At 46.7% G+C, this 22,258-nt stretch overlaps 1 protein-coding gene across 18 annotated transcripts in view; it reads right to left on the bottom strand.

Annotated features, from left to right (window-relative positions):
* Positions 1 to 22,258, bottom strand: part of LOC144826666 (mucosa-associated lymphoid tissue lymphoma translocation protein 1-like) — a 1,784,778-nt gene that overhangs the window by 847,662 nt on the left and 914,858 nt on the right. For all 18 annotated transcript variants that reach the window (XM_078685246.1, XM_078685243.1, XM_078685249.1 and 15 more), the window contains one exon: positions 11,420 to 11,573. In XM_078685246.1, the coding sequence (XP_078541372.1) occupies positions 11,420 to 11,573 (154 nt within the window). The remainder of the gene's footprint in view (positions 1 to 11,419; positions 11,574 to 22,258) is intronic.

Below are 22,258 nucleotides of genomic sequence, written 5' to 3'. Positions count from 1 at the left end.
TAAAAAAGAAGCAAGTAGATTCTTTGCTCCCTGTTGGATTCCCATCTTTCCGACACGGTCGATCAGAATGGAATGATCGACCGTGTCGAAAGCGGCAGATAAGTCCAGCAGTACAAGCACTGCCTTTCCTCCCTGATCTCTGATGATTCTAATGTCATCAGCGGCTTTGATTAGAGCCGTTTAAGTGCCGTGAAATTTGCGGAACCCAAACTGGGTATTATCCAACAGGCAATGTTCTTCGATATACTCCGACAGCTGGTAATTCATGGTTTTCTCTACCACCTTAGCCAAAAATGGAAGGCTGGCTATAGGTCGATAGTTTTTTAAATTATCTTTAGCCAGATGTTGTTTTTTTAGAAGAGGCTTTAGGAGAGTGTTTTTCAGAGTATTGGGAAAGATCTCTGATTTAAAAATGGCATGGCATATTTGCGTGACTACACGAGTTAATAGGTCCATAACATTTGTCGATCGGAACGGCTGAGGATAGCTAGAGAATTGGTCGCTCGGACCGTAGTTGCCGCCATAGTGGAGAACTTCTTGCCAATAGCATCAAGGCGTCTACCCTATCGGTCCGGATGCGCTGATAATGGAGACAATGGATTCCTGGCCCGACGTTGTGCTGCCTGAGTAATAATGTAATCAGGCTCCGGTTGTGCAATAAGACAAGCAGGCAAATTTGCGGGGGCTTTGTATTTTTTATCCAGTCGTGGCAGGACAGCCGGAATGGAATTAGGGGTTTGAGACCTTCTTGCCAAATGAAATCAATGATGGGAATAGCACAAATTTGTTTCTGTGGTTGATCTTTAAAATCATACAAGAAACAATCCTCCTCTCTGGTGACCATCGGAAGGTGAAATCTTTTTGCAACCCTTTCCATGAGTAGATGAAAACCACCTATGTCTACCGGTGGAGAATCCAGAGGAGCTGGAGTAATGGGAGACGGTGTATGAATTTGATAATGATCCTATTCCAAAAGAAAGGATCTGTCATCCAGCTCACCCTCTTCTCTGTCATCATCATTATCATCATCATTATCTTCCTCAATGACCTGAGGAGCATCCTGGTGTTGTACTCTGGACGCCGAGGTAGAATGCTTGGCAAGTGATTCTGTAGCAAAAGGAGGTTGAAGAGGCGCTTGAGGTGCTGGAGAGACCTGTACAGAATTAGGAAAACGACGGTAATAGTCATCCAGCATGAATTGGAGGTTGGAAATAAGAGACAAATGCATCTGCGCCATAGGAAAATCCAGTGTAGGCTGCCTGTCAGGTGCTGAAAAATCTTTGTCTTCCTGGTCATCATCAGAGTCCTGACATTTAATTAGAAGCTCAGAGGGAAAACTAGCAACCTGAAACCTGTCATCCTCCACCGATTCATCATCAGCATCAGAAGGGAATAATTCTGCTGGAGGTTGAGAAGCAGTTTGAAATAGCATCAAGGTATTCAAAGAGGAAGGTCGCAGTTGAAGTAGAGAACTCGAAGACTTCAAAGGAACTAGATCCATGGATGCAGTCATCGACGCTGTCACCGATGACGATAGACATTGTTGCAGAGCCACCGTCGACGTAGCCACTGTCGACGAAGCCACCGTCAACGAAGCCACTGTCGACGGAGCCACCGTCGACGAAGCCACCGCCGACGAGGACGTGCGTGTCGACGAATGTTTCTTCCTTTGCTTGATAGACTCCATTAACAAAAGTCAAAGGGACCGTTGAAGAAAGAGACATCACCTTTATTGACACAAATGTCGACTGTGAAGATGCTGACGACAGGATCATAGCCAGCTTTATAGACGCAGAAGTTGAAGTCGTCGATGTAGAAGCGACGACAGCAGTCCTCGTCGACGGAGGAAGCGATGAGGAGCTCGTCAACGAGGTAGTCCGTTTTTGAGGTAAAAACTGCGAAGCTAGAGTCTTGGACGCCTTAGAATCAGATCTCGGGGGAGAAGAAGGTGATGAGAGACTTTGAGGGGCAGAAATCACCCCTTTTGAAGTTGAACATTGGTCAGTGAACTTATCAATATGATGTTTCTTCACACTTTATTTTTAGGAGAAACCTTCTGAGACTCACTGGTTCTCTTCAAGGATGAAGTAGTCCTGACTGAGGACACACTCTCCACATCTGATAGAGGGTTTTCCGTAGTCTTCAACTTCTGTAGCCACAGAAGGAGACGTCATTCTCTATCCTTTAGAGTCTTTTGCGAGAAAGTCCTACAAATTTTACAATCCTTTCAATAAATGCACTTTTTATGAGGGTCCTCAGAATGAAGTCGCTGTTTTCCACAAGTCCCACAAGGTCTAAAGAGGGACGTCTTGGCTGTAGACATGATGAAGTTGTTATTATTTGAGAAGAAAAAGAGACAAAACTGAGCAGAGCTAAGGGAGAATCCCTTCACAAGATGTGCAGTAGAAAATCTGAGGGTCTGAGCCTCTGAGGAGAACATTCTAGAGGGTGCTGGCACCTGATTGGCTGGAGTTTGGACTAGTCATAATGACTGTGATGTATTATAGAAGTGACAAGTCTTTTCTCTCTATAAAAACTCTATGTTTTTTTTCTTTCTTATAATATGCTTATGTTATTGCTACATTGCTATGTTATGTACCGTGGGACTCCCACCTCGACGACAGGGAATATTCAAGCATGTGAATCTATGAAAGACACCCCAATACTGGAGAACTTGCAGCTCCAGCAATGCTCCCATATCTAACCAGATCTTGCCAGGGAGCCTCCACAGAGCACCTGGTGCCACCAGACTCCATAAACACAACAGACAATGACAGCACAACAGAACAAAAGTCACTCTCAAAGAGTCCGAGAGAAGCGGTTGGTGCATAACGGTGGCTACCGCACCATGAACTATGGTGGTTGTTGGGCGCGGTCGCCGTGGGCTGCAACAGTGGGCTGCGATGACCGGGCTGCAATGGCCAAGCCCTTAGACCCTCAATCCTTGGTGATTCTTGGCAGTGGAGGTGGTTGCAGCGGTGACAGTGGTTTTGGCGAGGGTAGCAGTGGCTGCCTAACTCCTCGTCTGGCCGACTTGCTACACGCCACTCACTGACTCGCAGTGCAGCTCCTCATCCCTTTGTACCTGTGTAGAAGGCGAAAACCTTGTTTAGGCTCTTTTGTGGCATGTCCATATTTTTGTGCGAATTTGGATCACTCTGCAAGCACCACTCTCAATCCAGTAGTTTAAAATAGGAGATTGATGTGTGAACCGGCGCACTGTGTTCTGCTCATTCTGGTTCCTTCGTACTAGAGCCAATACCAGATTTTGTCATGTGGGTGTGCTATAAAAACTTGCTGTTCAGTAGTATATTCATGTGAATGTATTTGTGCTTTGGTTTCCGTTGTATCCACGTGAAACTGGTCAATGATGTCTTTACTTACACTTAGCAAGCATGTTGTCACAAGTTGTCGAAAACTTCTGGGACAATTTTGTGTTTTAATCAATTACAGTTCTTACTCAAAGTAGTTTTATTGTTGAACGAGACCATAGATTAATGGGCAAACGCTCCCCACATCCCCAGTGGCCTCACCTTGTCCCATAATCGCAGACACAATTAATTACAGATGCAGAGACATGATCCTGAGGGAGGCAAGGCCCAAATGCCAACTTGTATATCAATCCGGTCAGGTGCTTTTGTTCCCAGACTATATAACAGGTCCAACGCAAATTGTATGACCATGTTAGACAAAAACTCAGAACTATGGCATTATAATACACAATCCTCTTCCCAACGCATCCTTGGGTTGTCCTCAAGTGCAAATCACTTTTTTTGACACCCTGGACGAGGCCTGGAAATGGCTAACATAACAATGCCCCTTGTAACCAAACCCACCACCGCCCTGGCAGGACCTACTGGCAAGGCGCCTGACTCATGTGCTTGGCCGACTGGTCCATCCAGACCAATGTGGCTTCATTCCCCGTTGCAGCACCAGACACTATCTAAGGGAGTTTACCTTGCCCTGGCCTGATTCAAAGAAGTACACTGCACCACAGCATTGTTGCTTCTTCACTTTGAGAAGGCCTTTTATTCCCTGGATTGGGTCTTTCTCCATTATGTGTTGGCCTAGATGGGACTGGGTTCTAGATTTTGGAGTTAGGGTCCGAACTCTGTATGTCGTGCCACAGGTGCAGTTGAAAGGTGATGTCTGCTCCCGATTCACAATTTGTCTGGGTACCAGACAGGATGCCCTCTCCTCCGTTTGGCCCTGACTTTTGAACCTCTGGTTTCGTGGATACTTTGTGATACCCATGTTTGAATTTTGACTGGGGGACAGCAATGGGGGATAGACTGGCCCTCTATGCCAATGGAGTTGCTTGGTTAATGGCTCACCAAGTGGAAACCGGACCCCGCCTCATTAACATCCTTGGTGTCTGCAAGGGGACATCGGGTCTGACGTTAAACCTGCCCAAATCACTACTGATCCCTCTAAGAGGGGACAGAGATGACAAGAACTGGCACCCTGCCGTTCCAGCGCCTAAGCTTTCGTTACTTAGGGATTCAGATGACATGGGAGCCAGACCTACCCTTGAGTCTCAATCTTCGCCCACTCACCCACACAATCCAGACCGTTCTAGACAGATACAGAAGGACTAAACTGCCACTCAATGTGCTGGGTAGAGTGGCTATTTCCCCACACCCAACCACTGGTTTGCTGCCATAACTCCTAGGCAAGGAATTTCCCCTGGGCCAACAAACCTCCAAGGATTTCTTTTAATAAATATGTGCAACCCACCTATGATGGGAGATTAGCAATGACCGCCATGCACCGTTATTACTGGGCATGGCATACCTTAGTGGTAAACGACTGGCTATGCGTAGGGTGGGCAGACCCCGCCTTCAATGTAGCGATTTCACTGATCGGCTTTCACAATCTTATGCTGTAATATGAGTGATTACTATATGCCTATAATAAAACTAATAATGTGTTGTTGTTTAAAAAAAACGTTGCACTCTCTCAAGACTTTGGTGCGGCTGTCCAATTTTCAAGATATGCATCTGCAGTTTCTAAGAGCTTATAGATGTGCATGCATAAATTATAAAGTGTGCATAGATATTATGTGCAGCATATGTAGACATATGCATACACACATTTTCCAAGCACAATATAACACAGTATATGTACATTCATACACACATACAATCCAGCTATTTCTGTAATCCTACACTATTTAGGTGGTGACAGGTAAAACACAAATCCTAGCCCACGTACAACAAACGGGTGGAGGTGAGAACTGAAACCACCTCTTGACGCCATTCCGGCGAGCCCCGAGGCCACGCCCCTTCTCAGAGGCCACGCCCCCGCATATAAATTGACGCTGACTACAAGCGCCATATTGATTGCACGAACCTCCTGAGGCGGAAGCCGGGAGCGCGACTTGATCCTTTTAAAACTTTGTATGTCACTTGAATAAATTGTACCTTTTAAACTCACCACTTGCCTCGAGTTCCCCGCACAGCGGACTTGACGCTGCCGCAGCTTGAGAACTGAAACCACCTCTTGACGCCATTCCGGCGAGCCCCCCGCCGCTTCCCTACCCGCTATAAATCATGTGCTTATTTCGGACGCGCAGCGGGCGCGACGATTACGCGCCAAAGGCGCGCCTAAGGCAAGCCCGTCTGCGCCCGTCCGCGGCCGGCCGGGCCTAGGGCCCCCGATCATGCCCAGGTCCTACAATACTCCTCTGCCTAGGGCCCCCCGATCATGCCCAGGTCCTACAATACTCCTCTGCGCAACTCTACAAACTCCAAGGCCTCTGGCCTGTGGATGTCTCTTTGACTGAGCACATCGACAGACTGGGACTGACTAACTTGCGCCCTTCCCATTCTCTCTCGTTCTCGCCCTGCTCTCCCCCTCCCCCCTCAGCCCTTCTCCCGATCCCCCTGCTCCCACTGAGCCTACTACCCTCTCTATTTACTATCTTAACACCCGGTCAGCAGTTAAGCACTGCCACGAACTTTTTGTCCTACTCGACTTGCACCAACCTGATCTCTTATTTCTTACAGAGACTTGGTTCTGTGACAATTCCCTCCCTTCCTTGTTAGCTGCTCTCCCCTCCACCTATTACGCGCTGTGCACCGACCGACCCTCCGGCAACTCAGGCGGTGGTGTCGCCCTGATCGCCCGCAGAGAATTCTCCTTTCAGCCTCTAACCTTTCCCTCCATTGGTTCATCAGACTTCTTAGTCATCCGCTCCCTATCCCTCAAAGTTCCACTTACCTGCCTGCTCATGTACCGTCCCCCCCAACCCTCCCAACTCTTTCTAGCCGGGTTTCAAGATCCTGTGGCCACCTTAGCGGTCAACAATTCCTCCATCATGGTATTAGGTGATTTCAACTTTTGGCCTTTTGACCCCACAGAATGCTCTACCTCCAAAGAATTCACGGACACCCTTCGTTCCCTCAACTTTGACTCTCACGTCCACTCCCCTACTCACATTCAGGGCCACATCCTTGATCAGATTTGGTCCCTCAACTGTCCTATAGTCTCTTTGTCCATCTCCCCCTGTCCCTGGTCCGACCACTTCTTGATCTCTTTTTCCCTACACCTTAGCCCAGTCACCAAGCCCTCTCTTCCCAAAAACATCTGGGCGCGCTCGTGGAGCCGGGTGGATGTGGCCTCTCTGTCCGCCACACTCTCCTCCTCCAGCCCAGGTTTACTTGGTCTGTCAACTTCTGCACAAGCCGACTCCATAAATTCCTGGCTTTTGTCAGGCTGCGACTCGATCGCCCCCCTCAGGCGGGTGTCCTCCAGATGGCCGAACGATGCCAACCGCTAGTTCAACAAGGAATTGAAGGCCTTAAAACTTACAGTCCGTCATGCTGAGCGAGCCTGGAGGCGAGACTATTGCCCCAACCTTAAAGCTCAGTACACCACCCTTCTGTCTCAATATAAAAAGCTATTCTATCCACGAAAACGGCCTACTTCTCCTCAAAAATCTTGGCTGCCGATAACCAGCCCAGAGAAATCTTCTCTATTGTCCACGATCTCGCCTACTCCGATAGAACTACCCTCAAACCCTCCCCTTCTCAGGCTCTATGCGACTCCCTGAATTCTTATTTCTTCGATAAAATCTCAAAGATCAAAGCCAATATCCCCCCACCCTCCCCTTCTTTTCTTGACCCCCGGTGTCCACCAGTCGAGGGACGCCTTGACTCGTTCCCCCTTCTGGCCGAAGAGGCTTTCCTCTCCCTTCTCCCCCTGGTCAAATCAGGTTCCCCGTTAGACCCTTGTCCTGCTCACATTCTCAGGCACATCTACTCGGTCTGTGTGCAACCCCCTCTTACTTTTCTTAACAACTCTCTGTCTCAGGGCATTGTTACTCCATCCCTAAAATCAGCCATCATCGTCCCCATTCTTAAAAAACCTGGCGCTGACCCTTCCGCTCCTGTCAACTATCGCCCCATCTCTCTACTGCCCTTCCTGGGGAAAGTATTGGAGCGACATGTGGCCAAAGCGCTCACTGCCTACGTGGAGGAAAACGAGGTGCTAGCCCCCCGTCAGGCCGGCTTCCGCCCGCACACTCCACGGAGTCGGTGGTGCTATCGGTCCTTGACAACCTCAAAGAGGGCATGGACACCAACCTTCCCCAGGCTCTGGTCCTCCTCGACCTCTCTGCCGCCTTTGACACGGTTGATCATTCCATCTTACTCTCCCGTGTCGGGGCAGCAGGCGTTGGAGGCTCAGCCCTGGTCTGGTTGTCCTCTTTCCTCAGGGACCGCACCCAAGCGGTGCGCCTGGGTGATTTCTCGGCGGATCCACGGAAAGGTACAATGCGGGGTTCCTCAGGGCTCCTCCCTTTCCCCACTTCTGTGTAATCTGTACATTGCCCCCCTCATTTTTGCCCTTCAGCAAATGGAGGTCTCCGTCTATAACTATGCGGACGACCTCCAGCTTATTTTTTCTTTGTCACCATCCCCTGACTCTATGGCCAAGTTCCAATCTATTATGATCTTCATCCGGGACTGGATGAACTACAACCACCTGAAATTGAATCCAGACAAAACCGAGCTGGTTTTGACAGGTGGTTGCTCCAGTCCCTGGACCCCCCTTTTTTGGCCCTCCTCCCTAGGTCCCTCTCCCTCTCCTTCTTCCTCTGTGCAAACGCTCGGGATCAAGCTGAACGATCAACTCACCCTGCACTCCCAGGTTAGTTCAGCGGTGTCCTCTTCTTTTCTTTCACTTCGCACCATCCATAAGGTCTCCCGCTTTTTTCCTTCTCTGCCCTAAAACTCATTGTCCTGGCATTGGTTATCTTGCGCTTAGACTACGGCAACGCCTAATACTGTGCAATGCCCGCATACAGTATGCGGTGACTACAGCTGGTCCAAAACCAGGCTGCCCGCCTAGTCTACAATCTGCCCAAATTCCATCACGTCACCCCGCTCCTCAAGTCCTTGCACTGGCTCCCCATCCGAGAACGAGCTCAGTTCAAGATGGGTTGTATCACTTTTCAGGCTCGGGTCGGTTCCGCCCCTGCCTTTGTCTCCTCTGAAATCAAAGCCTATGCCCCCGCCCGGGAACTGCGCTCATCTTCCCAACATCTGCTGTCAGTTCCCCGCTTCAGGCGCAAAAAGTGGGGGGGCTCAAAATTCTCCACACTCGCCCCTACCATCTGGAACTCGCTACCGGTTCACCTCAGATCTTCCACGCAATACTCTCACTTCCGAAAGGCGTTAAAAACCTTTCTCTTTCTACAAGCCTTCCCACTATAAACCACTCTACTCCCTCCCGACCTTCCGGGTCTCTGAGGTTCAGTACATCATAGCGCCATGAAACCGCCAGGTGAACGTGCGCTCTATAAATAATTTAAACTCAAACTCAAGACCATAAATTTTTGGCTTTACCTGTTCGGTTTATATCCCCAGCATATATCACACTTGCAATAAATATGTGCACTGAATGCTGACGCACACACTGATAGGCATGGATCTCCAATGACGCAAATACATTGTCTCATTTGAATGTGCATCCACAAACATGCACACACCCTCACAAGACACTCTTTCAACACTTACATTTTGCTGTATAGAATGCCTGTGATTCTCACCAGTGCACCTACTGAAATATACCCCGCACACGACATCAGCAGTTCAAAAGCTCACAGGTGCCCTGCATAGTAAAGCATCATTCTTGCATACCTGTTGGGCATATGGGTGAAACGTCCATAGTGCCCCACACAGCCTGTGGTACCATGAACACTTGTAGTAGTTGAACAATTGACAGAATACACTCTGTTCTTACAATATACTTTAAAGCGCAAAGACCACTCTTGGATGCAAGACAGTTCAGTCACTTTTGTGATGCACACTAATGAGTGGTGCATGCTGTGCTCAAAGTCATATGCAAAAAGACAAATGATGAACAGAATGCAGAACAATGTCATACATTCACCCCAGTACAGAGATCTGGGCCTAAATCCATAGTTTTTTTGCTCACCATGCCATTCCAGTTTGGGCCCAGCCATATACAAATCAGACTTGACCCTGCGCCCAATGGGAACAGTCCAGCCCGAACTGCCAGGCCAGGTCCTCCCCGGACTGGAAACAAGCATCCTAGGACCGGTTTCGGGCTTTCAGCCCCCATCAGCCAGGATAGCTTGACTCCGGTGGCATGGAGGGCACGAGACCCACGTCTGGGCATACCTGTCCCACTCGGGGTAACAAATGCAAAAAGACAATTGAGGGACAGAATGCAGAACAATGTCGTACATCCACCCCAGTACAGAGATCTGGTCCTAAATCCATCATTTTTTTGCTCACTATGGCATTCCTGTATGACTGGGAGAGAATGTTTGCATTGTCAGAATTCCGTCCATCATTTGTTTGCTGTACCACTTTTCACCTTAAGTGGGATGGGTATGCCCAGACGTGGGTCCCTTGATCACTGTGCCACTGGATTCAAGCTAGCCTGGCTGAAGAAGGGTTACATACCCTGAAACCGGTCCCAGGATGCTTGTTTCCCGTCGAGGGAGGACCTTGCCTGGCAGTTCGGTCTGGACTGTTCCCATGGGGTACAGGGTCAAGGCTGATTTGCATATGGCTGGGTCCAAACTGGGGTGACGTAGTCGGCAAAAGAACGATGAATTTTACCCAGATCTTTTGACTGGTGGAGAATATGTGCATTGTCAGCATCCCGTCCATCATTTGTTTGCTGTAATACTGTTCGTCCTAAGTGGGATGGGTATGCCCAGACATGGGTCCCTTGCTCACTGTCCCACTGGATTCAAGCTAGCCTTGCTGAAGAAGGGTGACATACCCTGAAACAGGTCCAAGGATGCTTGTTGCTGTAACACGTTTTACCCTAAGTGGGATGGGTATGCCCAGACATGGGTCCCTTGCCCACTGTGCCACTGGATTCGAGCTAGCCTGGCAGAGATCTGGTCCTAAATCCATCGTTTGTTTGCTCACTATGGCATTCCTGTATGACTGGGAGAGAATGTTTGCATTGTCAGAATTCCGTCCATCATTTGTTTGCTGTACCACTTTTTACCTTAAGTGGGATGGGTATGCCCAGACGTGGGTCCCTTGATCACTGTGCCACTGGATTCAAGCTAGCCTGGCTGAAGAAGGGTGACATACCCTGAAACCGGTCCCAGGATGCTTGTTTCCAGTCCAGGGAGGACCTGGCCTGGCAGTTCAGTCTGGACTGTTCCCATGGGGCACAGGGTCAAGACTGATTTGCATATGGCTGGGTCCAAACTGGGGTGGGGTAGTGGGCAAAAAACCGATGGATTTAACCCAGATCTTTTGACTGGGGGAGAATGTTTGCATTGTCAGCATTCCGTCCATCATTTATTTGCTGTAACACGTGCCATGCACAAAAGCCCTCTTTGTGGTAACATAAAACTGGCACAAAAGAACAGTATCAAGCAGTACTATCTTCCCATTTGAACAAGCAAATGCAAAGCTAAGACGTCTAGCTGTAATTAAGTAAAGTTAACACAAACCGGCATGCACAGATTCTGTTTACATGAGTTTACCATATTTAAGCTAAACCTATTAGGCCTGGCAACAGTTGGTATCTGTAAGGGGCAACTATGTTGACCTGTCTCCTTCAAAAAGTGTATCCCTCGTTAGAGAAAACATAGTGCAATAAAGAAGCCTTGGAATAGGAGCAATCAAATTACCAGTACATAAGAAGATATTAAATGGCTGGATCAATAGAAGAACATCTACTTGAACACATCCTTACATATAACTATAAATGTACTGGGTATATATGAAGTAAAATACACTATAAAGCTATGAAGCTCTGTACATAGTTATTAGGTTGCATAGATGACATGCAGTATAAGGGAGCAAAGCTCTGTAGAACCATTCTACCCTTTTCACGACAATCTTCTCTACTGTAGTAAGAACATGGAAAGACCCAACCCTTGTCGTGAAAGTGCGCCAAACGCATTGTCAGCACATACCTTTGGTAACATTATGGAGAACCTTAACCTTCACCCAGCGACTAAACTGGAAGTTGTTGTATCTGTCGTTTACTCTGCAGATGTACACATGGCTCTCTCTTGCTGTGATGTGAAGTTCTGACTGAGTAGCTCCAGGAATCTGGCAACATGAGGACTGCAAAATAAGAATACAGCGGACATCAGCAGAGTAGTCATGTTCAAGAAAAGTTGTTATATTAGAAGCCTGCATACTCCATAAAAATATGACACATGAGCATACAAACAGCATCTTGCCTAATGGAGCTGGTTGGTTTGGACAACGTAAGGGCATTAGAAGCCGTAACAAAAGCACCAATAAAAAATAGAAACATGTCACTAGTTAGGTAAAGTACACGTTTCACAACTTGCTACTGATTTACTTTCTCTCCTGTGACAACTCCCTTCTTCTTTAGTAAACAAGGAATGTCCATACCTCAGAAAGCAATTCAGTTGCCTCAGCGTACTTGTTTGTAACGCTAGTTTGGGCTTGGCCATAAAAGAACCTCTTTCTGACATTTAGATTTCTTCTTAGTCACCTTCAGCTACAGTTTGGTGCAGTTGGACTTTTCCTTTGGAACAGTATGGCGTTTGGAGAAGAATGGTGTGTGGAAAAGGAAGATCTGCGATCACTTCTCCATTATCACTGCATGCTTTAGCAGGAGTTTAAAATGAACACATGACCACAAAACAGATTCTGGAGTGGCTGAAGGAAAGTAGGCTCTTCGAAGGAAGTGAAGCAGTGGTGTCAGGAGGTTGACAGAACAGTGGTGTTGGCCGGAAATGGTGGTGGAGAGCTTGGGTAGATCTTGAGGAGTTTAGGGAGGCCCAAAATCAAATAGTAAATTTTAGGAGCTCTATATCCACGATGAGTGAGGCTTACAAAAAGGAAGAGGTTTGCTAGCATGAATGTTGAGGGACCCTCAGTATGTCAATGGCTGGTGCGTCTCAGATAGCCACTTACTTTTATGATGGTAAACTGCTAAACAGCCACAAAGTCAGGCATTGCCAAGACCAGCCTGGTACAAGAGGCCATTTTGTAAGTATTTCGGTCCCATTAGTTCCCAGAGCTAGTATGCAATCATTCAAGTGGTTGATGGAGCATGGGTATTCAGCCTCTGGTATAGTGATGATATCACAGTAATATTAACAGGAAAGCCCTGACATTATACGTCTTCACATCTGTGGTGAAATTTCATGATAAATCTTGTTCCAGGGGCAATCTTCCAAAGGGAAGAGGGTAGGCGCTAAGGAGAAAGGGTTATATATAGCCCAGAGCTGGGATTCTTCAGCTCAGTGCTCGTAGATCCTAAAACAGAGCAATCCACAAAGTGGACTGACTGATACAGCAGTTAAATATGGCTATTACAGAGACTATTGACCTCTCCTTGTTTTGCGGCAGATATCTCAAACCCTTTGTTTATATCTGCCGATAATGAGGCCATAAGAAGCTTCAAGGAGGAGATCGAATGTACCTCAGGAATTGGAGCCTCTAAATTTAGAGCTACCGCTTCTGTGTCTGAACTTACTTCCTCCAAAACCAGACCCTTAGATGCAACCTGGGGGGTATCTAGAGGTTCAGCTTGAGGTATCTGGTCTGCTCCCTCCTTCGCTACCTCCATCGTATTGACAAACCCCCAGGTATGTGGCCCCTCGACTTTGTCTTCTCTGCTATTGAGTCTGGGTTAGCAGGTCCAGCAAATCCGAGTTCCAGACCAGCTATTGCCTTTCCCCCCAGCTTACCAGCCTCTCCCTGTCTCGTCAAGCACAAAACTTCCAGTAAGACCTTGAAATTCTGAGGTACTGAAATTCTGAACCCGTTTCATAAAAGTTGTCGTATCATGACGATTTTGGTAACATTAGACCGAAAAAGACAAATGTAAGGTATACGAGCATTTTCGGCATATTCGAGTGACAAGATCACCATGAAATCAGGGATTCCGTTCTGAACCCTCGGGTTCCATTTTGTATACAGCGGCCATTTTGTGGTTGCCCTCACATAGGCCGATGACAGTGGCCGAACGAGTCGCCAAGCACACCTACATCTTAGCTGACTTCTGAATGACCTAAGCAAGCGACCCTCTTGTCTGAAGCCAAAACTTGTTAGGCCAGTTCCTTTCCCAGTAGCTGATCAAGATTACTGAACAAGACACAAGACATCATCAAACCTTTTATTGCTCATCACTATGTCTTATCTTGCTCACACCTGTCTCTGCTCCTTTCTTTAGGGGCCGTTTACGATGGGGATGTGCCCGTTTTTATGGTGGGTTCGATCGACCGATCTGATGAAGAATGTTAGGTTTGACCAATAGTTGATTGTGGGCTGGACAAACTGAAAAATGGACTTGTCATCATGATCCTGCTTTTTTCTTTTCGTGAAAACATGTGAATGGTCAATTGTAAATAAGGAATGTTTGCCTGAAGCATAATTTTTGGTATAAAAAGGGATGACTAGCTTTGTAAATTCGAGCAGTCTCCTGAGAACATACACCGTGTTGTACTTCTAGGATATCTGTTACTGGCTGCAGCTAATAAAATTGATCCTTGACGTCACCAAAAATCACCCGTGTCTCTGTACTCTAAGACAGGTGGACCCGGAGACTAGGGCGTTATCCCTGGCGCCGCTGGGTCTTAAATAACCCGGTTCTTCATTTGGCGCCCAACGTAGGGCGATTTCAGCGGTACCGGTCCAAGCCAGAGGTTCGTGAGGAGCTTCGTGCGGAAATTCTGGAGGAAGGCCAACCACTTCATCGACCCCTGTATGTCGTCGTGGTCCGAAAGTCTTTGCTGCGAGGTTCCACGCTTTCCGACGGCTACGAAGGACTGCTGCCCTGACTATCACCCTGCCTTGGAGCCTTTGATGATTTGTAAAGCGAGACGATAGACGGGTCTTCTGGTGCCGACATCGATACCTCAGTTAAGTATGAGTGGAGCGTCTCCCAGTCCTTAGTTTTTGGGTATCCCCTTGGGATCTTTGATTTGGAACTTGCAAGTACCAAAGCCGAGGGACTCGTGTATTCACGAGACTATCGTATTCGATATTCCCTTGAAGTTTGAAGCTAGACTAGTGAGCGAAGATGCCTGGCCTTAGCAGACTTGGAAATTTGTTTTGTTGTGGTTATAATAGGGATTCCCGATTGGAGGACTCGTGTCCGGTTCCCCGGATTGGAACTCCAACCTATGAACTGTATGTGAAGCATGGCGTAGGCCTCATCGCATATAACGAAGTATGGATTCGTTACACAAAAAAGGACAGTGTCCTACAATGGCCCCGATATGGTAGTTTTGACACGGAAATTTTTGATAACCTAGAGGTTAGACTTTTTAAGAAGAAAGCCCGGCCGGCGATGTTTGACTCTTTCCGCCTATGGCGAAAGGAAGACAAACAGAAAGAAATTAAATTAGCAAAGAGAAATAAAAGAGAAAAGGGTATCTCGATAATGCAAGCTGCTATGCAGTATAAAGATAATGAAGAAGAACAAGCGAGTGAGCAGTTGCACAGGCAACGTAACATGGTGATCGATAAATGCTATCCAGTTTTGCCACCTCTTCAGCAAGATGCAGCTAAGGAACTTGAGAAAGATCCTTTAATGTCACATTTGTTGAGCTCGCCACCCCCTTATGCACAGAGTGCTACAGCACCTCCGCAACCTTTAGCGGCGCAACCTCTGGTTGCTTTGCCTCTTGCTATTGCACAGCCGCCAGCTCCTCTTCAGCTGGCTCCTACTCCTCTGGTGCAGCCTTCTCAAGGGCTGCCGACTTTGCTACCTGTTCCGTCTTTAATCCCTACGACTTTTCCACCTATTTTTGCTGCCTCCCCTGCTACTGCTCCTACATTAGCTTCCTCTCAATCCGCTTTATCTCCTGTTCTGTCAACTTCTCCTTCTGTACGACAGAGAATGACGGATACTGTTACTAGTCTTTTGTCTCCTTTCTTTGGGTCGTTAAACACGACCCCCGTTTTAGAGCATAAACAGTTACGTAGCCAATTGCCTGACTCTAGAGAGAAGGGAGTATTGGATCATTTGGCGCATAAATGGGTTACCGACCCTGCAAGATATGAGTTAGAGTCTGTCATGGATGTCTTCCGCCAATGGGAAGCACCGAAGCAGAGATATGTTTTTGATAAAATGTGTGTTTTTCTTTGTGAAGAATTGGAGGATAATGATTTGGAACCCAATCCACCTGAGTTGTGTCGTGTACGGTTCGAATTTGCGAAAGGCACGATGTTGAGAGAGCAGTTGCGACATTGTTGTCATTTAGGAGTGAGGCTATCTCTCGGTCGTTGTTTTAACCTGATCCCTCTGTTAGGAGAAAGGCGCGACAATATCCAACAAGAGAAGTTCCCCCAGTTTGGAAAGAAGGGAATCTAACTGCTAATCCACCTGTTCAGCCTCATTTTCAGCGTGTTTGGGTACATGTTCCATGGAAACGAGCTAAAGTTTTGGCTCTTAAACAGACCTTACCTGACCCCCGTAAAAATCCTGCAGGGTATTATAAGGAATTATCACAGACTGCAGACTCATGTGTTATGAATTTAGCTGATATAGACATGCTGTTTGGAAACGTGGTCCCACAGCCTTTATGGGGATTGATTTGTCACACGGATCATGCGCAAGAGTTAGGTGATACCTGGGTTAATATTAGCGCTGCAGATGGGCAACAAGTTGGTGGTGCTAAACCTGAGCCTTTAGTTGCAGAGCTTCCTGGTAAGATCGTTACTTACATGAAGACTTTAATGCCTGCTATGTGAGTAAACTGGGACAAATTGTCTGCGTGTAAGCAGAAGAAAGATGAAACTGTGTCCGATTTCTTCACTAGGTTTGAAGAAACGTTTATCGACCACAGTGGTCAAGACATGAGTGGTCAACTATTGTTTGTTGATAAGTTCGTGCATAATTTGCTTCCCGAGTTATGTACTAAGTTGAAGGAATCCGAGAGTTCATGGGCTGTTTCCTCATCAGCACAGATATTGGCTACTGCACAATACTACGAAAATAGGGATAAGGATGAGAAGGATAGGGCAGACAAAAAGACTAAAGAGCTAAAAACGAAGGTTCTTTTACAGCAAGCGTATCCGCCCCGTAGTAACCAGCGTGATTATCAGCAACCTCAGCAGTTTCAGCGAAAATCGCAAAGGTTCAAGCCTTCTCAACAACGTTTCCCTGTAGGCCCTAATCAATGTGCATATTGCAAAGAAGAGGGCCATTTTAAAAGTAGCTGCCCTGTTTTGCTACAGCGTATGAATGGTGTTTCTAGCACAAGAGGTCGGGGTGTTCCACAAGCTCTTAGAGGTAGAGGACGTGGAGGTTTCCCCCAGAACGCACGTCCCTTTCCTCCACAAAATTCAATGAATAGTTTTGATCAGCAGAATAACGCGTCTGGTAGGACGACTCAGTATTATGCTAATGACTACTACGCAGAAGGTGAAAATATAGAAGGTGATGATTGCTAGGACAGCCATGGACAAAGAGAGGGAGCTGTTTCAGTTCCAGTAGATCAGAGTGGACCTTATGTTGAGGTGATTACATCAGGTGTGTTAGAGCCTTTTCTGTTGGATACTGGTGCTACAAAGAGTTCTATTATGCACTCTAAACTCCCTGGCGCACCTTTGTCTGGCGAGACGAACGTTTCAGTAGCTCTTTCTGTGGACCTTGTGAATTCGAAGCACCCCTTATTCTGACGACAGATTGTGGTGAGAACTTATTGGGATTGGATCTGTTGAAAAGATTGTACGCAACATTGTATTGTTCTCCCTCGGGAGTACAACTTACACTGGGTAAGAAAGTGGTCTCCTCGATGTATTTGTCAAAGGATAAACTTCCGACAGAATTGTCGTCTCTTCCTGATATTCTTTGGGCTACTGGTCCTAATGACGTGGGTCTTTTGGAGATGCCGCCATATGTTGTGACATTGAAAGCGAATGTTAAAATGCCACGTATTCCCCAATACAAGATCTCGAGTGAAGGTGAAAGGGTGTTGCTAGCGATTATTCATGACCTGATTGAGAAAGATGTAATTGAAGAAACGAGAGGTAATGTTTGCAATAGCCCTGTGTTGCCTGTCTTAAAACGTACTGACTCTTCTCAGCCACCTGTTTACCGGTTTGTGATCGATCTTCGCGAGGTGAATAAGATTGTAGTTCCGCAATTTCCTGTCGTTCCAGATATCACTGCCTTACTGACCATGATTCCAGCTTCAGCCACGTGGTTTTCGGTGATTGATTGGAAGAATGCTTTCTTCAGCATCCCGATTGCCGAGAAGAGTAGAGATATTTTCGGCTTCTCTTTAGGAGGTCGAAGCTTCCGGTTTAAGAGAGCTCCTCAAGGCTATTGTGAGAGTCCATCAATATATAGTCAGGCTTTGAAAACACAGCTTGATACGATTGTTTTACCTGATGGTGCTGCTCTCATTCAGTACGTCGACGATTTGTTAGTAGCTGCAGATACTGAAGAGATTTGTAAAGAAGCCACCTTGTCGATGTTGCGTCATTTGTCTGATTTACATCATAAGGTGTCTCTTTCAAAGTTACAGTATTGTCGACAAGAAGTGACCTACTTAGGTCATCTCTTATCGAAGGAGGGAAGAAGATTGACCCCAGAACGAATTCAGGCGATTGCAAAATTGAGTGTGCCAATTACACAAAGAGAAGTGCGTGCTTTCTTGGGTATCACATCATATTGCAGACAATGGATACCGAATTTTTCCCTACTGGCCAAACCTTTGGTGGCATTGACTTGTAAAGATACACCAAATCCCCTTCCGTGGTCCGAAGAGTGTCAGAAAAGTTTTTCGGAATTGCGCGATGCATTGTGTTCGGCTCCTGTGTTGGGTACCCCCGACTACAGTAAGCCCTTTACACTGTATGTCCATGAGAGAGAAGGATGTGCATTGTCAGTGTTGACACAATCTTTTGGCGACAAGCAGCGTCCATGTGCGTATTTCTCGTCGACTTTGGATCCGGTAGCTAGAGCGTTGCCGAGTTGTTTGAGAGCCGCAGCAGCTGTTTCTATTCGACAGTCTGTTGGTTTGGTGATGAATAATACGTTGATTGTAATGGTTCCACATGCAGTGGATACTTTGTTAAACAGAACCAAGACACAGCACTTAACTAGTGCTCGATTGCAGGTTATGAGTTGACACTTTTAGCGAGTCATGTGCACATAAAAAGATGCAACATGCTGAATCCAGCTACGTTGTTGCCGATTGTAGCAAAGACAGATGTTTCTGAACAACATGATTGTTTTCTCAGGACAGAAGAGGAAACGAAAGGGAGAGTAGATCTTAGGGACACACCTCTTGTGAAGTGTGATGGTACCTTATGGGTGGATGGTTCATGCTTCAAGCTTCCAAATGGTGATACGACTGCGGCATATGCTGTTACGACTTTGCATACGATTGTTGAAGCTGCACGTATCCCACATAATTCAGCTCAAGCAGCAGAGTTGATTGCACTTACGAGACCGTGTGTATTATCAAAAGGAAAGAAAGTGACCATATATACTGACAGCCAGTATGCATTTGGTGTGGCTCACAGTTTTGGTCGATTGTGGAAGGAACGTGGGTTCCTCACGTCTCATGGAACTAAGATACAGCATGGTCAGTTGGTGAATGAGCTTCTTGAATCACTTACCTTACGGTTGCAAGTTGCAATTGTGAAATGCAGTGCACATAAGAAGGTTACAGACGACGTTGGTCGCGGTAATGCGTTTGCTGATGAAGTTGCGAAAGAAACGGCAAGAGATGTGATGAGTCGAATGTATGTTGCGGGCCCTGCAAGATGGGTTGGTGACGTTGGAATATGAGAAGATACGATAGAGTGTGTGAAGTCTATTCAAGCTAAAGCTACAGAGAAAGAATTGAGGGTGTGGAGAGAGAGTACGGGTAAATTAGACGCGAATGGTTGTTGGGTTGAGTTGTCAGAACATCAGCGATGGTTGTTACCCGATGCGTACGTGCTTGCAGTGGTTACAATGGCGCATGGAATGGCCCATATCAGTGTGAAAGGGATCTGTAAGTTGTTGGCCCCAGTATGGCAAAATGCTGGAATTCCTAAGTGTGCAGAGAATGTGGTCAAGAATTGTGTGATTTGTTTAAAACACAATCCTGGTAAGGGAACTCCAACTCCAGCTGGTCATTTTGCTCCTCCGACGTATCCGTTTGAGGTTTTGCAGCTAGATTTCATTCACATGGAGAGATGCAACAACCTGAAGTACGTACTAGTGGTTGTTTGTGCCTTCTCAAGATGGGTAGAAGCATATCCCCTAAAAGATAATACTGCCTTGTCCACAGCTAAAGCCCTTGTCAAAGAATTCTTCCCTAGGTTTGGTTTGCCGAGAATGGTCTGGAGCGATAATGGGAGTAAATTTGTGGGTCAAGTGATGAAGAGAGTGTGTGAAGGGTTAGGAATCCGCCAAAAGTTTCACGCTGCAAATCATCCCCAATCAGCTGGTCTAGTGGAGTGCTATAATGGCACCCTCAAATTGAAACTTGCCAAGATACAAGCGAGCTCTGGTCTTAAATGGCCTGATGCTCTGCCATTAGCACTTTTATCAACTAGGATGACTGTGCATTCACGAGTGGGACTTAGTCCATATGAAATGATTTTTGGTCGCCTGGCAAACATATGGGGAGTGCCGAGGCCGACGAAATTCAGTGAGATCGCACACCCTATACTGCTTGATTACTTGTATGATTTGACGGATAAATTGGGTGTCTTACACCAACAGGTTCATGATACACTGCCTCAGGCCTCTGAAGATCCAGGGCATGCAGTCGATCCTGGATCGTGGATACTAATCAAGAACTGCAGTGCGGGTGCAAGGAAAAAAGAACTGGATCCATGGCGTACACTGCAAGAGGGTTCCTTTACCTCTGCCGTATGACCGGTGGGTCCAGGAGGGCATTCCTGATTCTGAGACTGAAACTGTCCCTCGTTTTCTGCCTTTTAGCGATGCACGTTTGATGGGGACAAGTTTTGAGCGTGAAAGCAACGATCTTCTGCAAGAGGCTGTGCCACCGTCAGTTCGATTGGACACTACCGAGCCTGAACTCCTATTTCAAGACCAGACGGTACCTGGAAAAAGCCGTTATAATTTGAGACCGAGAATCATGGACAAATAAAAAAATTCTTTCTATTTTTTTAAAGTTCAGCTCTCCCATCTGAGAAACTGTTTTGACCGATTTTTGTTTTTCGAACCGCCATCCGGGTTCAGCTGTAGGGTCGCGGCGTCAAGTCTTTGGAGTGCAAGCCGAAGACACAAGGTCGACGGTTCTGGTTGGTCCTAGGGCGTCCCCTGGACTGACAGACGCATTCCTTAGCACGGAACACCCTACCCCCGCGAGCAGCAAGGTTAGAGGATGGAGTTTTTCGAGATGGAAAGACCTGTTGAAGAAATGAATTTTAGAGCCAAAATGTGTCGAATTATGAGCAGAAAATGTTTTTTAATATTGTGTGTTTTCATGTTGATTAGCTTAATGATGTTTTTAATGGGATATGTTATATTCTCTTTTCAAGTGACGTTTGCACCCACTACACAGCCCATACTTTCTTCTACTGTTTCTTCGCATTCTTTTCATCCTCTGCCTGAACATGAGACCGTTAGAAGATTGGAGTTTGTTAATAACTCTTTCGTTCAGCTCCTGCACCAACACCAATTAGTAGTGAACACGACTAACTGTTGGGTGTGTGGCCTTATGCCTCATACTACCGAGAAAGGTATTCCTTATCTGGTCCTGCCATTAAGTTACAATGGTTCTGTGTGGGCATACAGAACGATGTTTATCTATGCTCGTGAAGTCCACCCCCTACATTCTGTGAAGGATAATCCAAAGAATAGTGCTCTAGTTAAGGGAATAGTCGATATGATTAAGGGAGCTAGTTCCTATGAGTCTATCCCGAAAGATGAGACACTAGCGTATATTGGATGGAACGTGACTGGATATGGAGCGAGTATGAGCGAGAACCAGCGAGCAAAAAGATCCTCTCCGATTTGGATTGTAACCCATCAGGGTCGTCTATGTCTGCAAGGTAATGGCAAGAACCCAAGAGCTCAGTTAGGGAAGAGTATCTGCACTGAGACGTATGTTTTGGCGTCCCAGACTTCCCCATCGTTCCTAGCAGCTAAGGGTACCTATTTCATCTGTTATGATAGAGCATACACATGGTTGCCCCTTGATTTCTCGGGCACATGTTTTGTCTCGTTCCTGTTGCCTCCCACCTACACAGCTGTGGCAGATTACCACAAGACAAGGGTAGTTAGAGGTGTCTTCACTAAGGAAGATACTGCAGGACAAGAATTAGGAGATTTCTTGAAGGGTTTTCTGCCGTTTTGGGGACCCATGGTTAACAGCAGGAATACACGGCAATTGACGAGGGTGGTTGAGTCCACTGTAGTTGAAAATGCCGGTGCCCTTAGTAACTTGACTGCTCAGCTCCAGTCGGATCGTCTTATGACACTCCAGAACAGAGTTGCGTTAGACGTCATACTTGCAGATCGAGGTGGGGTATGTAAAGTGATCCAATCAAGTTGCTGTGTTTTCATTCCAGATAATGCTCCAACAGTGTACCAGGCCATTTCCAAACTACATAAAATCTCCGAATCTATACATGTGGATAAAGGAGATTGGTCGTTGATGGGATGGTTCTGGAAACTGTTATCCACGTGAGGATGGAAGATTCTGATGGTCATTGGGATGATCTTAGCCATTCTTTTCCTGTTCTGTCTGTGCGTACAGTGTGCTCCTGCTATGTGTGGCCTCTGTGCTACATCGTGTGTAAGAAGACCTGTATCGAGGGACGTGCTAAGTAATAGGATGATGCTA

This window comes from Lissotriton helveticus, chromosome 3_2, assembly GCF_964261635.1.
Source record: "Lissotriton helveticus chromosome 3_2, aLisHel1.1, whole genome shotgun sequence".
NCBI classification, from domain to species: Eukaryota; Metazoa; Chordata; class Amphibia; order Caudata; family Salamandridae; genus Lissotriton; species Lissotriton helveticus.
This window is presented reverse-complemented; position numbering and strand designations above follow the sequence as displayed.